The 16659-nt window shown below is 57.6% G+C and overlaps 6 protein-coding genes across 6 annotated transcripts; 3 read left to right on the forward strand and 3 right to left on the reverse strand.

Annotated features, from left to right (window-relative positions):
- Positions 1–176: 176 nt before the first annotated feature.
- Positions 177–2388, reverse strand: B0H64DRAFT_158931 (major facilitator superfamily domain-containing protein). Its single transcript, XM_062798557.1, has 4 exons — positions 1798–2388; positions 1543–1725; positions 1401–1480; positions 177–1335 (listed from the first exon to the last, which is right to left on the reverse strand). Exons 1-4 carry the CDS (start codon positions 2231–2233, stop codon positions 247–249), a joined length of 1788 nt encoding a protein of 595 aa, XP_062659434.1. The 5' UTR covers positions 2234–2388; the 3' UTR covers positions 177–246.
- Positions 2389–4894: 2506 nt separating this feature from the next.
- On the forward strand, positions 4895–7587 carry B0H64DRAFT_158876 (uncharacterized protein). The gene is made up of 4 exons (XM_062798556.1): positions 4895–5130; positions 5223–5307; positions 5382–6066; positions 6127–7587. Exons 2-4 carry the CDS (start codon positions 5265–5267, stop codon positions 7487–7489), a joined length of 2091 nt encoding a protein of 696 aa, XP_062659435.1. The 5' UTR covers positions 4895–5130; positions 5223–5264; the 3' UTR covers positions 7490–7587.
- A 501-nt stretch (positions 7588–8088) lies between these two features.
- B0H64DRAFT_158869 (uncharacterized protein) lies at positions 8089–8807 on the reverse strand. Its single transcript, XM_062798555.1, has one exon. The coding sequence runs from the start codon at positions 8767–8769 to the stop codon at positions 8305–8307; it is 465 nt and encodes a 154-aa protein (XP_062659436.1). The 5' UTR covers positions 8770–8807; the 3' UTR covers positions 8089–8304.
- A 1535-nt stretch (positions 8808–10342) lies between these two features.
- On the forward strand, positions 10343–11781 carry B0H64DRAFT_159047 (uncharacterized protein). Its single transcript, XM_062798559.1, has one exon. The coding sequence runs from the start codon at positions 10460–10462 to the stop codon at positions 11336–11338; it is 879 nt and encodes a 292-aa protein (XP_062659437.1). The 5' UTR covers positions 10343–10459; the 3' UTR covers positions 11339–11781.
- Positions 11782–12663: 882 nt separating this feature from the next.
- On the forward strand, positions 12664–13781 carry B0H64DRAFT_442283 (uncharacterized protein; the record flags this gene model as incomplete). The annotated part of the gene is made up of 3 exons (XM_062806629.1): positions 12664–12911; positions 13189–13248; positions 13304–13781. 3 exons carry the CDS (start codon positions 12664–12666, stop codon positions 13779–13781), a joined length of 786 nt encoding a protein of 261 aa, XP_062659438.1.
- Positions 13782–15446: 1665 nt separating this feature from the next.
- On the reverse strand, positions 15447–16496 carry B0H64DRAFT_159210 (uncharacterized protein). Its single transcript, XM_062798563.1, has 2 exons — positions 15825–16496; positions 15447–15772 (listed from the first exon to the last, which is right to left on the reverse strand). Exon 1 carries the CDS (start codon positions 16400–16402, stop codon positions 15848–15850), a length of 555 nt encoding a protein of 184 aa, XP_062659439.1. The 5' UTR covers positions 16403–16496; the 3' UTR covers positions 15447–15772; positions 15825–15847.
- Positions 16497–16659: the final 163 nt, after the last annotated feature.

The raw sequence follows: 16659 nt of genomic DNA on the forward strand, positions 1-16659 counted from the left end.
AGCGAGAGTGTTGGCCATCGGAACTGGTTCCGGCGGTGACGGGAAGAGTCCTTCATCTTACCATCCTTCGCATACTTCACATAACTTGCGCACTTCGTACACAGTAGGTTATTTTCCGAACGGATACGAAAACGAAGCACGTCACCGAGAGATGAAACGCCGATCTGGGCGATTTCCAGAAGGGAACAAGAACAAGACGGAAAAAGAATAACCCCATAGTATGACCAAAACCCCTTCTCTAACAAATTACTTGCGCTTTTCCCTCACCCCCTCCCCATCCCCAACCACAGTCCCTTCGTCTTCGCTCAACACCGCCGGGCTCTCATTCACCGGCAAACCGACCACCTCCACCCTCCCATCCTCCCCAACCACCGGCACCGGCGCCGCCGCCTGCTGCCCCTGCTGCCCCTCCTGCTGCTCATTCGCAGCCTGCAACATCTTCTGCAACACGGCAGCCGCCTCAGCAGCATAGCGGCACTTGCTGCGGATGCGGGCACCATAGCGCCAAAACAGCCACGGGAACGGCATGCAGACAAGGGCGAGGAAGGCCGGGATGGTGCTGGCCCAGTGGATGCCGAGATCATTATACATGTAGGTCGTGAAAAGCGGGAAGGCAGCACCAAAGAGGGAGCGCAGAACCGAGTTAGCCGCGAGCACCGACGCCGCAAAGACGGTGTAGCTGTCGATCATGTAGGTCAACAGACTAAGGAACACGCTGACCAAGCCGGCGGCGAAGAAGGCCGACGCGGTGATGGGCACGACCCAGTGGACGTCGGGCCCGTTGGTCCAGGCGAACCAGAACAGCCCCACGGGCAGCAGGACGGAGCCGATGATGGCGGGCGGGAGGCGGGCCTCGGGCGGGGCGAGCCCGCCCGGCGACGCCGCCGCCACGCGGCCGTAGCGCCGGTTGTCGAACATCGAGTAGGCGACGGCGAAGACCATGCCCACGGCGACGCCGATGAAGGCCAGCCCGCCCACGCCCGCGCTCCAGCCGCGGTTGAGCTGGAAGACGATGGGGAAGGCCGCGAAGAGCAGGTACAGCGTGCCGTAGACGATGGCCAGGTAGATGGACGTGAGGAAGACGATGGGCTCGGTGAAGAGCAGCGCCCACGGCCGGAGCAGTGTTGTTTTGACCTGCTGGGCTTTGGTAGCCGTGATGGAGAGGTCCATCTTGGACGTGTACGCCCGCCCCGTCAGCTGCGAGAGCTTGGCCGCCCGCCGCCGGAGGAGCACCGGTGCGTAGGTTTCGGGTACGCACAGTGAGCATGCAATCCAGAGAACACCCGTGAAGATGGCCATCAGCCCTTCGATCCAGCGCCAACCTTCGGCTTCGCCCTGTGAGTGGGTGGTGTTAGTTCTGGTGGTGCTGGCTTCGCGGAGAGTAAGGGGGGGCCGCTTACGAGGAACCCGCCGGCAATGGGGCCGATGGTGGGACCCAGGAAAGGCGCCATGGCGAAGACACTTGTTGCCAAACCACGCTCTGAGAAAAGAGGGCTTCGTCAGCATCGAAACATATTGCATTCCTGCAGGGCGGCAACGTACCCTTTGCATTGAACATATCGGCGATGACACCACCCGAGTTTGTTAGGGGTGACGCGCCAAACGCGCCGGCGAAGAAGCGCAGGATGATGAGGGTATGGATGTTCTGAGCACCCGCGGCGCCGGCGCTGAAGGCGGCCAGGCCAAAGTAAGTGAAGAAGAAAACAATTTGCCTTCCGTGGAACTCTGTTGTCACATCTCAGTCAGCGTCGTCCTCCCAAACACACCATCCCCCTTTCCTGTAACGGGACACCATACCGCTAAGAGGCGCCCACAGCAACGGCCCGATGGCAAACCCGAGCACAAACAACGAAACCCCCAGAATGGCCACGATGGTCGATACGTGGAAGTACCGGATGATCTCGTAGACGCCGCCCGAGTATGCCGTGCTAACAAATGCCACGGCCAGCGTAGCTAGGGCTTGAAGCATGGTGATGGTCCATTTCTTCGTCCGCGAATACTGCATCGGGTTGCTCCCGTCTTGGGGAAGGAAGTCGACAACGTAGGGCGACTCGGGTGTGCCCTGGCCGGGGTAGGTATGGTTCAAGACCGCATCGGTGACGCCGTCCTGGTGGCGGACCAGGAACCAGTGTGACGGGTTGTTTCGGCCTTGTTGGGACTCGACGTCTGGGCTGGAGGATAGGACCGGTTCCTTGACCGTGAAGGAGGAAGAGGATGACTGGGGGTCGGCCATGTTGATCAACCGTCTGTTTCCTAGACGGTCGTCGTGTGTGTTACCTATTCAGGGGTAGGCGATCTGATATCTTGGACTCGGGCTGATAAAAGTAGTAGCAACCCAGGAGAGATTCAACTATGCTTTATACGGCCAAGCCGGGCTCGACTTGCCATGACGGCAAATCCGAGCGAAAACCCATCATTATAATTAGTAGCCCTCGCAACTCGAATTCCGTTCCCGATCTGACGGGTACGCGAGGCGCGAGGCTCCACTAGAACCAACATACGCAGGCGTAATCACAAAATGCCCCATCGTGGGCCGAGCCGAGAATGTCGGGATCTAGGAGGGAAACGGTAGGACATGGCCTGACAGATCTCCCCCTTCTCTGGTATGTACGTTCGCTCCCTTCCATCGAGGGTCGTCAACCCCAGCGTTTGACCGTCTCACCATGTTCCATGATACGCCGTCCTGCGTATTGCGTACAGTACATGCCTCTGGATGGGGTGGTCCGGCCCACTTGAAATGGACTCGAAGACGCAAAATCGAATAGTGGATCAGTTTTCCGCGTAGGAAGCCGAGGTCGTTTCGGGGCTGATAAGGTGATCAATCCCGGACTCGGCACCACTCTCTGTCCGCATCGTCAAAGTCGACAAAAGGGATGCGATTTGTGTCAGTTCAATCCCTCGTTCATTCATAAGCAAGCCGTTGGGACCTGGATCCGAGAGAAAGGCATTGGAGAAAGGGGTCAACCCCAACTCCCGTCGCTAAGGTAAGGTATTGTGTAGGTGTCTGGGATGAACCAACCCTCGGCGGAAGCTCGCGAGCTGCCGACGCACCACCATCTTGGCAACCGAGGCGCAGGTCAGGTTTGAACAAAATCGGCGGAGTTGGGCGAAAAGGCTCCGAAAGCCGCCATGCTGAACAATGTTATTCATGCCGGAACTCCACCACACCGAAGCAGCAGCAGCTTCGAGAACATCCATCCGCGCCACAGCGAGTCGGAAATGTGGGAGGGACCTGCTCAGTACCACTCGCAGCCACGTGGCTCAGTTTTGGTTTCAAGTGAAGAACTGAGAGCGAACCCACCTGTGCTATGCTCTCAGAGAGAATTGCTGTTGGCAAAAGAAACTGAAGGCAATCGTTCGATTTCAGGTTTTAATTGAGGAGGGGAGTTGTGCATGGCAGCTGCCACCTATCGAGGCAAGAACAGTTTTGACTGCTTGGCGGGAGCAGCCGAACGGGCAGGTCTCGGCCGACACCTGCCAAGCTCAGCCCTACGGATCTGAGAGACTGGGGTGGGAACGACCGATTCAAATCTGAAGCTTTGCCCTAATCTCTGCTAAATAGGTATCATTCCCCCGTCTGGGATCGTCATTGATTTTTCTCGCCGAGTTCTTGACCGCACAGTATGTAGTAGTTATCGTTGAGCCGTTGTTGAGCGACGCCCCGCTTTGCACAGCTTGAACACTCAAGTACCTAAGATGGAAGGGATGGAATGTCCAGTTGCCTTAAGCCGTGTATAAGCTGCGACGTCACTACCTAGGTCATGAACAGATCTGAGTCGGGGATACGGGCATATACACTATGTTCACTACTGTGTAGTGGAGTGTTGAGTTGAGACGAATGATAGATAAAGAAGTGACGTCCGCACTTTCCCACTACCTGTGGTAGGTAGTTCCCGCGCAAGTCCCGGGTTCCTTCGAATCCTTCCTTCCGTCCTCCCCGCGTCACTCTCTCACCCTCAGCGAATTGAGTCGTTTTTATGGGTACTCAGAACACCCGTCTCCGCAAATCAACTTCCAGGATCAGTCGTCTGACCTAACCTCTTCCGGGGTTACGACTTCTCGTCGGTTTCTCCTCATTTTGAATGCGAGCAGTGAGCTTGAGCAGCTCAAGTTTTTGTTTCATGAACACAAACTAGGAACATACCTACCAACGTTTCTGATCACATATCCATAACTACAATAACCCCAATTCTCTAGCGTTCCTTTCTTGGCATCCCGGTCCAACGGTTTCCTCAACCTTCGACTGCCGGAGGGTTGCTTTCTGCCCCTTGCTCCATCTCGCGACTTGCAGGGGTGCACGCATGTCCCCGAAGGATCGACAATGAAGCTGAGATTCTGTCAGAAGCCCATTGGACCATGTCCGCGCCGCGGGAGCACAACCACAAGAACGGCCTCCTGGTTCGCCCAGCCATTTCTTGTTTCCCACGAGAACGGCGGCTTTTCGGATTCTTGACCGAGCAAGAGATGCTTTCTTCCGCGCCGTTGCGTCGAGGACGATGCCCTTCGTGCTCCTCGATCCTCGGACTCGTCTTCCTGGCGGCAGATGCCCGGTTTTGAAGCATTGCGTCAGTGTGAATTGAGTCCCGATCCTTTCGAAGAGTGCCCAACTCACCGCCACAAAAGCCCCGCCACGGGTCTCAAAAAGGTCGGCGCAATACGGGGTGCGGGAAACGGATCGGCGCCTGCAAGATGACTGAGCCACTCCTGTCGCATTAAAGTCTGAAAGGGACTGCACCAGGTCGGAGACTAGCCATGGATGAAAAGATTATGTGTAACCTCGCATTGACTGGTGCTTGCGAACCCAGTCAGCCATCCATCCATCCCCCTTGAAGCGTGGGTGGCCAGACCACCCGCAGTCGTCACCTCGAGTCCACGCCTCCGTAATCTGTACAATTCCTTCCCTTCTTCCGTCAGTCTTCACCGTGTTACCATCCGCACCTGGCATCGTCTCCTTTGCGTCTAGAAGCGCACATCGTCGAGGGCCAGCAAAGCATGGCTTGCGCCGTTTGCCTCCCGAGATAACACTCCGCGCCTCGGAAACAATGCCGCTCCCGGCCACATATCCCGGGGCAGTCGGCAGGTTAAGGCGGACGCGCCGAATCCCGCGTTTGCCCCGTTTGACCCCTCTATGTATATCATTGTTCTTGTTATTCTGCTTTCTCCACACTTCTTTAGCCCAACGCGACCCGGTCAAGAACTTCTGCCGACGGTTTGGCCATCAGACAGCCGTGATCGATAGAAAGTTATACATTGACGGCGGGTTTATGAACTACAGCCCGCTGTCACAATACCCGACTAATTATTCAAGTATGTATCTCGTCCGGTGGTTGGCGCCGGCCTACCTGTCTCTCGTCGACGACTAACTCGGGTGTCCGTCTCAGATCCCGGGCTTCACTACCATGATCTTGATACGCCGGGCGCAGGGCTCATGCCACAGCTTTACGCCAACCTCACCAAGAACACCTCCATCCCGACCGTCAATGGCGGTACCCTATGGGCGGATGACGTGAACAAAAGGTTCTACCTCTTCGCCGGCGAATATTACCAGCAACCGCCCTCGTCGCAGTTCACGCTCTGGTCATACGACACCATCTACAACCGTTGGGAATCATTTGGGTCGCCGGCTGAGGACGATATTGCTGCCATCTCATACGGCGCGGGCGTCTCGGTATCCGAAACGGGCGATGGCTACTACTACGGCGGATGGAAATCGAACAATACCATGCCGGGCTGGGAAGGCTCGCCAAAGGCAATGACTGGTCTGGTGAAATACAACATGGACTCGAACGAGTGGTCTACCGACCCAGGGCCGGACTCGATTGGGAGAGCAGAGGGGGCGATGGTGTTTATTCCGATCGGTGATGGCGGGATGCTGGTGTACTTTGGTGGCGTTCGAGAACCCTCTGGGAACGGGACCTGGGTCGGCCAGTCCCTGGAGACCATCTTCCTCTACGATGTGCTCAGCTCAAAGTGGTACACCCAGGAGGCCACGGGACAGATTCCGCCGATGCGAAGGCGGTTCTGTGCTGGAGCGACCTGGGCTCCGGATCAGTCAAGCTACAATATGTGAGTGGTGGCTTTAGGGTACTTGTAAGGGATCAACCGCGACACTGACTCGGATGACAGTTACCTCTACGGCGGCGCGGGGATGCCTCCCGAGACAGCAGGCTTCGACGACATCTACACTCTTTCGATACCCTCATTCGAGTGGGTCAAGATGTTTCCAGCCGACGGGAACCAAACCGGCACATACCCACACCACTCTCTTACTTGCAACGTCATCGACGACGCCCAAATGATCGTCATCGGCGGCACCTTCCCGACCAGCGACCGCTGCGACGTCCCGGAGCAATACGGACTCCACAACATCGACCTGGGCCAGCAAAACGAAGACGAAGCCATCTGGCAGATCTTCGACACCAACCTCACCAAGTACGCCGTCCCGGCCCCCATCATCGACGCCATCGGCGGCTCCGCCGGCGGAGGCGCCACCAAAACCGCCCCCGCCGACGGCTTCAGCAACCCCGACCTCCGCGTCCTCATGACCCGCAAAGCCAGCATCGCCACCCGCACACCCACCCGCGCCATCCCCACCTCCACCAACCTCCCAGAGCAAGAAACCCCCCTATCCAGCGGCGCCATAGCCGGCATCGCCGTCGGCGCCGCCGCCGCCGTCGCCATCCTCCTCGCCGCAACCATCTTCCTCATCCGCCGTCGCCGCAACCCCCCGCACGGCAACAGCGGCGGCGGCGGCACCCACCCGCAGACCAAATACCTCTCCACCAGCTCCCACGGCTGGAGCGGCCCCACCCACACCAACAACAGCGCCCAGAGCCCCACCACCTACTCCCCCACCAGCCCCTACGGCCACAGCCCCTTCCTCGACCAGCACCACCAGCACGGCAACGGCTACCGCCCCCCGCCGCCGCCACCGGCTGAACTCCCCGTCTCGGATGCCACGACCTGGCGGGGGCCGGATGGTGTGGCGTATGAGCTGGTGGATGCCCCCGCGTCGCACCTCGTGCCGAATCTGACTGGCGGTACTGCCGGTGGGGGGAGTACGCCCACGGACGGTGGTTATGGCCTCGGGGTCGGGGGCGGGAGCAGCAGTGGCGGCGGCGGGGACGCGCCGCCGCCGCCGCCGACCAAGATGGATGCCGAGGGCAGGCTGTGGGTGCAGGTGTCGTCGCCGGCGTCGTCGTCACACCTGCCGCATGGCAGTGTTGGTGGGGGTACTGGGGGTGGGAGTCCGTATCACTCGGGCCACTCGCCGGTGACGCCGGGGTCGGCGCAGCAGTATCATCTGTCGCAGCAACAGCAGCAACAGCAGCAAGGGGTGGGGTTGTGGGAGCCGCAGGAGTTGAGTAGTGAGCCGAGGAGGGATGTGGGTGGTGGGGTGGGGGATGGAGGAGGAGGGGAGGGCCCGTTGGGGGAGGGTGGGGATGGGGGGAGTGGACGGCCGAGACATCTTACTTTTTATCATCCTTGATGATGTATGTGGTTTTGTTGGTTGTGAGGTTGGGATGGTGTAGGCGTTTTTGGATGGATGGCTTGGATACCTACCGTGACTGTGCAGGAGAAACTGTGCGGAATGGCGTGTTACGTCCCAGTAAGTTGAGTTGACTTCGGACCTAGTGGGTCGGATTTAGAAATACCCTCATTGAATGGAAGATTTTTAATATCGTTCATTCTTGTGAGACTCCTTGCTGTGTACATCGACGTTGACAAGGTGGCATGGCTGGTTGCTGGTTGGTGTACCACATACATCCACATGTAGCTACAATCACACCCTCCCTAGTAGCAACCACTAATTCCGGCTTTACCGACGTCTTCCGCTCAAGCACCGAGTTGGACAACCTTTCGAGTCTCATGATCGTGCGTCTGGTATCTTGAGCGCTCCGTGGTCGGCGAATCCTTCCCGATCGGTCCCAGACCGATAACGACCGCCCGATCGATGCTGGCGGTCGTTCGCTCCGAATCGGGTCGGAGTCCCACTAACCGCCGAGGCACACAGTTTACTTTACGGAGTTTATTCATCCGAGTGAGTCAACAAACACCCAACTGCATGCATACAGAGTGTTCCAAGGGGCGTTCGCTCTAATCGGCCGCAATTCGACCGATCGCGGTACAGCCGGAGGACAATCATCAGCCGGCCAGGGTGTCCGACATTGCGTGATGGGCACGGCTGACCGCGCCATCTGCAGCATGTGCGCCTCCTGTGTGATGCAGACCAGACTGTCGGGACGGTCCGGCGTGCGAGGGAATGCAGGGGTGAGTCGTGGCGCACACTGTCACCCTCGTCGGTCAGCCACCTGGATTGGGGTTTGTCCTGGTGCTGCTCTGAGTGAGAAGTGGAGTTCTTCCACTTCGCCATTTTCTGCTTCCGGTTACGTTAGGTGCCATTCTCGAGGACTGTGAGCTTCGAGATAAGGACCAGTCGCCGATGCCTGCGAAGTCGGAGGGCTCGGATGCCCCAACCTCGAAAGCTCCGGACGAGGCTCCGAGTTGTGGGGCCGGGACCGGGGCAGCTGCCTGGCCAAATTTTCTTGGGCCGGCGCACCTTGGCACCGCGTGGAAGCGGGAAGTGGATGAGCGAGTGGAGGCCGCGCCCATTCCGGATCTCTCCGGTCTCCACGCGAGATAGCCAAGTTGACCAGGGCAGAAACTGGAGGTGAGTGACAGCTGGGGCTCGAGGCCCGAGGCCGCTCTGGGCAAGCCGACCAAATACCCAGAGGGAACGAGAGATGCCAGGATCGGGTAAATTGTCATTGAATTGGGGCTCAGGAATGAGATGTCGGATGGGGGTCATGCATCATGTTGTCGGGTGATGGATTTGCAGCCACCAAAACACCCACGTTCGGTCCGTCAACGTTATCTCTGGCGGTTTCAAAACCGCGATAAGGACTCCCGGATCCGATCAAGTGCCAGGAGTACCTGCAGCATCGTGATGCACGCTCTGGCCGGCGCGCTCGTTTGGGGAGCGACTGGGTCTCGCGGGGGTCAGCCGAGAAAGCCCCCACTGACTGCCACCCTCTCGAGTCGTGCGTGTCCACCCCCCAATGCCTCTGAAACCCGGCGGTACCCGGGCTGGATATCGTGGCATAACCTGTCGTGTCCCATGTCAAACTCGATCTCGAGTCCTGAGTAGCGACGGTAGGAAGCTGAGCATGATCGAACCTGCCTCCCGACGATTTGCGGCCTCTTATCTCGGTGGCATGAGGGCCATCGCAATGGGTTAGGATAGAGCAGACTGGGCGCACCCGAAGGCACACCCGCAATCATCAATGAACTACCGACCGAGGTAAGAACCGAACTTGGTTGACCCCGCCGTGTTGACATTGCCTCCTGCTTCCCAAAGACGGCTAAGAATGCAAGCCATGCTCATGTGCGGGCGGCCCGTATCAGCCGCTGTTGCGTTTCGCAGGTGAGGGTGCAGACGCCCTGCTTGGGCCGGACGCGACTTGCACCATCCGGGATGCAATCACCTGTTGGTTGGGAGGTGATACAACCGAACGGAGTGGGGGTTGCCGGAGCGGCAGTGCTGCCGGTGCATTGGGGGGCGAAGGTGAACAATTCCTCCTATCTCATGGTACCGGAGAATCGGATGATCGCAAATGGCTGTCAATGGAGTTCCGTTGGATTGTGCTGGTCGTTCTGTCGTCCGCAATAGGAAATAACGAGGTAGGTATTCGGTGCCTGAGCTCTCGAACAGTGAACCGTTGTGGCTTCGATATGGAGCGTTGTGAAACCGACCATCAGGGTGCCCCCCACGCGAGGCGGCAGAGCCAAACGAATCACCCTGACGGTTCACACGGCTTGATATTGCTCGCCTAACCTGCTCACGATCTCGACAAGGGGAGGCAACGCTGCGTCGCAACCTTGCTGGGCGCAGCTGTGGGTTTAAGGACCGGATGACGCACCCAGAAGATCGAATGAGACAAGGTACGCGGTCTCGGCAGTAACTATACCGTGTGCATACACATGCGGCGCCAGGTTTTCGAGCTCGGTTGCCCTGCATCCTTTTGACCAGTGCAGAAGTCAAGATCGGCGATGGAGCGCAGGATTGAGATATTGAAATTATGGCGGTCCGTGACGAGACTGCAAGCGGTGCCGTGGGATGCTGGGTTTCCACACTGACCTTTAAGCAACCCACCTTTAGCCCGAGACAACGCATTTATTGGGGAGGCGGAATCGAGAGAGGTATGACACAGACGACCCAAAGCTTTCATGAGACCAGACTTAAGAGACAGACTTTTCTTCAGGTTTAAATTGGGTGGAGCCCAGTAGCTGTGGTGGCGCCTGTCTGACCGCAACTGCCACAGTACTAGTACTCATGGCGTGATGTCGTGACAGGTGGTCGTCATCTGACGACTCCCCTAAACACAATCGCAACCCAATTCCACTGTTTGGGGTGGAGAGTGAACCCGGAATGGAGGCAGTTGGACGAGGATGAGAAGTGATGAAAATTTTTCATCGAAATTCTGGACCCGGGAGGCCGGAGGCCAACGGTGAGGGCTGGCCTCGTGGTGCCCTGGCCTGGGAAGGATGGACAATTGCAACTGGCCAGGAACGTGCTCAGGGTGATGGACGAGAAGTGCCATGGCCGCGGCGTCGAGCCCATGACCAGCTTTCACTTTTTGTGGGTGTGGGAGCTTGCCGAGCTTCCATGCCCGGATGGCAGCAGCAACCTTGCTGGGCCTTCCTGACTTCCCCAGAACGTCAGGCAGGCGCCGTGGCCCCTTCCTATGATTGGCTGAATCCCGCGCACACCTTCCATTCCGCGCGTCTACGAACCGTCAAGGTTCCATTTTTGGATGGAAGGTACGAGCATCGCTCTTGCATGTCTTTTCAACGATCGCGTATCATGCACTCTCCTTTGGGACGACTTTGTGAGCATCGATCGGAGCACAACTTCCTCAGAATGCCCGCGAAATATCACAACATTCTCACACCATGTCGGACCGCCATGTCCACCATGTCCGCTATGTCCGCGCGATCTTGCTCGTTTACCAATCCCACTTCCAATTTCCAGATCCCATCATCCACCGCACGGATTTGTCACCGGACTTATCATCGGAAAATTGACACACAGCGGATTCAGCCAGATGAAGTCAGCCCATCTGCACCAAGCTTACATGATCACGACGACGGGACACACACTGGCAACTCGGCACTGACAGGGACAGGCACGGGGACGTCGACAGGGGACAGGGACAGGGGAAGGCCCCGCCCGGGCAACCTGGAACCCCACACTGCTGGCGTCAACCCCAGCGAGACCCCCTCCCGCTCAGCCCCTCGCAGGACAGCTGCGATGCCCTGTGCAGTGCATGTTAGCTAATCGATGTGACAGACGGGACGTCGTGACCTACAAGAGGACTGCAAGCCCTCCTCGCGCCGACCTTTCACACCTCTCACTCACTTCTGTTGCTTAGTTGTACAAACGATCGTCCTGAGCGAACATCGAAATCGAGCGGGGGCACCCCAAGCCTCAACTCCACGAAATCCAGTCCCGCGCACCCATCACAGAACCCTGACCCCGGTACATGCCTCACCAGGCGCTGCATCCACCGTCGCTCACAGAGGGTCCCCACTGGCAAGGTGCACCTGCACTGGTGACCACAAACTGTGATCGCTCACCGCAGCACCAGCATCGGTGAAAGACGATTGGCCGGTTGACAACCCCGATGATCTCCGTTCTCGGCTGCTCCCAGGAACCGTCCGGACTCTGGGGTCGACGGGGATCGAACTTTGATTAGCGAAGAAGAGTCATCCAAAACAGATAACAGAACAGACGATCTCTTTGCTCGTCACGGAACTCATCACGGAATTCTTTCACTCGTTTTCTCTATATCAACACTGGCCCGCTCGTTCGTTGTGGCACCTCGTGCGATACAACCCCCTCCGTTACACAAGACGGAACGTCCTTCTAGTTATCACGTCCGCCCTTTCCACTTGCAAGAGCCCAATTGACCATTTGTCGTCTGTTCTGGGCTTCAATTGTGTTTTTCCGAACGGGACGAACCTGAAGCTGTCTCATTGTCGATCGGGTTAACCGGTCTGTTGCGGCATTACCTCGTGGCGCGAGAACCAGCTCCGTTGTCGAGAACGAATAACTCAGGCGGCGCCTGACCGACCCGCGAGTCTCACAGCGTCAACAAGTCGATCGTCGAGATACAAGCCAGTGACAACCCGGCGGCAACCGAACCGAGTTTCGTTCTTCACTCTTAGCGGGTTAATTCAGCCAAACAGCGGCACGATCCATTCCTCCACTCCGTGGCCGCGGGAGAGCAACCATCGACTGCAGCGGCACACCACCAATCCATAGCCAACGCGACAGGGTAGAAAAATTTCTTCCCGCAGCGTACATATTTGCCACCGCACGACACCACACACATTGCTGGTTTGTCAGACCTGCAATTTTTCGACCCTGTTTCCTTGGCTTGAACGGCGAAGCGGGCTCAAATAGAACCCATTCACCTGGGATCTAGGTTCCGAGGCTCGATCCCGTCTTGGATCTCTTCCTCAGTCGGACCCTCAGCGCAGCCCGCAGCCCGCTCCCTGCCTGCCCGCCTCCCGTGTCGGACCTTAAGGGACCCGGCGAATCCGTCCCCCGCACCCGCCCGCCCCTGCTTCTTCTCCCCTGGGCTTTAAGCCAATCATACGATGGCCCCGATGCACCACCACCGCCGAAGATCCGGTCATCTCTCTGGCAACTCGTCGTTGACAGACGTCCGCAAGGCCGTCACGGCGACAGATCCTTCACACAAGAAGTATTCATCTCGACCTTCGATGACCAGGAGGACCACCCCCCAGACCGCCCCGAAGCTGGGAAAGAATCCCCGGGATCGCGAGAAGGAGCTTGATGAACAGCGCTGGTGGTATGAAGAGCGGGAGAGCTTCCCGGAGTATTGGTATGTCGTCAACAATCCTTTGTTGTTTCACAGCTTCATTGCGTCTTTCCGCTTCCCCTCAGGAAACTTCCATTTCCATCCTCCCGCATTGTCACCTGACATGCGGGCGATCAGTGTCACCCCAACCGCCCTCGGCGCGAAGGACGAGCTGTGGGGGATGGGAAAAGAGGGGATTGGAGACAGGTCGATCTCCTCAGAAGTGCCGGGGGGTTGCCGTTCCTGCATATGCCCCATCTCTCCTGGCATTTGAGTCTCCCAAGCTGACCGGTTTCCGCAGCATGATCTGTGAAAAGCAATTCGTCCCGTTAGATGACCAATCCTTGTACTGCTCTGAAGAGTGAGTTTGACAAGAACCGCTTTTCGTCGAATCCCGTTGACACTCGTCCAACCAGATGCCGCATGCATGACCAGAACAGCGCGAGCATCTCTACCGTGTCAAACCACTACACGAGCAGTCACACGGCCACCCAATATCCGTTCTACTCGGGCCCGCCAGAACCCAGGGATATCATACCCCGCGCTTCCCCTTCCCGCCCGAGTTCTACGCACGTTGCCCCGCCCGTCACCCCCGCATCGGCGATGGCAGCCCTCAAGTCGCTGTCGATCAGGCCGGCAAGTCCCACCTCGCCGGTAGGGACGTACCACCAGGGCATCTGGCCATTCGCCCGGAGCGTTACCGCAACAAGTCCGACCAATTCGTACTCGAGGCAAAACGCGGGCGTCTACGCATCTACTTATGACGGTGCCTACTACGGTGGCGGCGCCGATTACTACGGGACGAGCTCCGACCGGCCGCTACCTTCACGCAAACCGGCGGCGTACTCGAGACCCAAGAGCATTGAGCTCGTGACGCCCATGTTGGGGCGGTAGTCTGTCCTCCGCAAAACCCCACCTTTGGGATGACGGCGCGGAACACGGCTGCACCCATCCGTTTGGGTCCAGGTCATGTGAGGGCGCGGGCTCGGGTGACATCTGTCCTTGTCCTGCATGACGCCTCGCACCCTGCCGACCTCTTCTCCGTCCTTCCCGGTTCCTCGATGTGGGGGACTGGCACGGAGGGCGCAATGCAACCTCGGCGCGGGGTGGTGGGCTTCTGGGACGACGCCATGCAGCAATGGCAGCTTTTCGGAGCTGTCGCTTCGCCGAGCTGTCGTCAGCAGGCTCCTCCAGATCATTCAATCAATCCTCGGCTACCCCACACATTGGCCAAGATGATGGTGGCTTGTTTGGGGGCTACCCCTTCGGGCTTTCCTGATCAGTCTTGGGGCATCCAGTGCTGTCCGGGGTAAGCCAGGGTGTCGTTCTGGGGGCGGCTGCATTCCCACGCTAACGCGGGGTTTTCGGACGGTCTTTTCCCTCCGACCGCAGCACCATGGGTCCCTCGCGTCCTCTGTGCTTTTTACCTCAATTGGTCTCATTCTTTCTTTTTTTATTTATTTATCTTTTGTCTCTCCCATTTTCAACTCTGGGTTTATCATCAAAAGTGGATTTAGCGGGCATGGGCATGTTGTCAAGATTAGATGGGAAAAGCAACTTTTTGGTGCATAATTTTTCGCGTTTTGGGTAGTTAATATGGGGTTGTCTTGGCGTCACACTCGGGCCGGACTGGGGCACGCACGACAGAAATCGTTCTTGTCACGAATCACTATTGCGGGGTGTCGAAGGGACCTGGTGATGGGGTTTGTTTGGAAATATGTCCGGTTTTGGGACTTTCACGGACCACGGTTGCTGGGAGTTGGGATACACCTGCTCCTGTAATGATATCCACCATTATCAAACGTTATCAGCCAAATTACGTCCAGACAACCCGCCTCGTGTTAATGTGGGCATTGGACAGCGCACAGCACTCTCTGCAGCCGGTCTGCAATGTGTTGCTGCCATGTGGAGAATCGATATGCCTGCTGAACCACAAGCGGACGTTGCCTGCCATCCACTCTGCTCCCTGCGGGCCCGCTGGCGGGTTCTGGGCCGTGGAGAACGAGGCCAAACGTTCTTTTGTGTGGAGATGGGGTTTGCGAGATGGGAATCTTCTGGCGAGAGCTGAACCTTGGAAATGGAGAAAATTGTGGAGTTGCTGACAAGGAAAGATTTTTTTTTTTCTTTTTCGTTTCCGTCTCTTCCTGCGGTGAGCGACCAAAGCAGAAGAGAGAAAACTAGGCGAAGGGATTCACGATCAGATCGAGACATGAATCGATTTGTCACGATGACTGGCCTTTGTACTTTACCGCTTTCGAATGGATCGTCTCCCGTGAAAGACGCCCAAAAACGTCAACGGTGTCTCATCACAACCCCAAAACTCCAAAACCCCAATTGATCACCACTTTCTTTTTTCCTTCTCCTTTTTTTCTTTGGTTCTCGTGCATTGACCCCGTCCGATCCCCCAGTCCGCTTGTTTCTTGTTCCCCGCTCAACTCCGCATGCCCCCTCCCCCTGGAGAAGTCGAGATCATCGTCGGCCCGGCCTGATTGTGGAGCTTCCTCGGCCCAGCACGCCGAGTCGGCGCGCGCGCGCGCGCGTGGGCGATAAGATGCGATAAGGTAGACCGCAAGTCGGAAAGGGGAGGGGGGGTTGGGGGTTGGGGGAAGGGGGGTGAAGGGCGAGGGCAGGACCTGCAGCAGCAGCAGCATTCTGGACCTGGACTGGGCGTGTTGCATGCGTCCCTCGGGCGTCACCGCATGCCGCGGACGAGAGCTTCTTGCTTCCGGGCGATGCTTGTCGTGGTGCCGGCCCGTCCACGTAGCCCGCGGTGTGTGGAAGAAAAAAAAAAGGGGGGGGGGGGGGATTCCTTGTCACTCACCAGTGACTGCACGCAGGGTTCTGGTTGGGATGTTCCCCCCCCCTGCGTCAACAACCAAGCGAAACTACCGGCAGCGTGTGAGCGTGTGCAGTGCAGCGCAGGGCATGTAACCCAACCGACACACACCGTCACGTCAATCTCAAACCCAACGCCAGGGTTTCTCGGATCCCGGAATGTGAGGGAAGGAGAAGGAAGACGTGAGGAGACCCTTGATCGGTGCCAGCACGGCGGCTGGTACCGTTGTCGATCGGTCGCCGATCGGCGGCGGGCAGAGGCATCTCTCGACAGATATCCCACTGCTGGAAGAGAGGGAAGGTTTCGCCGATGTGGTTCTGGCGTGAGATTCATGCAGGGTATCGCTTAGACCGTGCTGGAGACATGAGGGAACGGGGACCCCTGTGTCCTTTGGCAGGAGCCATATGCCAGAAGATGACATCGAAGGTGCGGTGTCTGGTTGCGGTGAAGGAATGGATATGATAAAGCAATATAGGAGAACGCTCGTCCGCCGGGATGAAGGGAGACCGCTCCTCTGCGGTGAAGAGAACTGTTGTGATGTCGTCAAGGGCCGTGCGGTGTAACTCGGTACAGATGGAGGGACTCGAGACGTGATAGGCCGTTGAATCGAGGTTCCAACTTGGCTTGCGGCTCTCAATGCCCCAGGGTTAAAACCACAACAAACAAACAGCATACACATTCGAAACGCTTCTAACCCAGATCACAATACCCAACGTACAATAAACAACACCAAATATGTAGGAAAAAAGGCTTACATTAGAAGCAAGCGGCGGCAGCATGCATCCCTTTTTCAACACCCACCATCCCCCCGCCCCCTAGAATAACTCCGACGGAATCGACCCAGTTCATCCCACTCACTACTAATCATTAACGAATCAAAAGATCAAATCTCGCGTTGCGAAGAAACCGTACCACCAGTAAATGATAAGATGATAC

The sequence above is a fragment of the Chaetomium fimeti genome (genome assembly GCF_033439085.1).
Source record: "Chaetomium fimeti strain CBS 168.71 chromosome Unknown B0H64scaffold_4, whole genome shotgun sequence".
Lineage (NCBI taxonomy): Eukaryota > Fungi > Ascomycota > Sordariomycetes > Sordariales > Chaetomiaceae > Chaetomium > Chaetomium fimeti.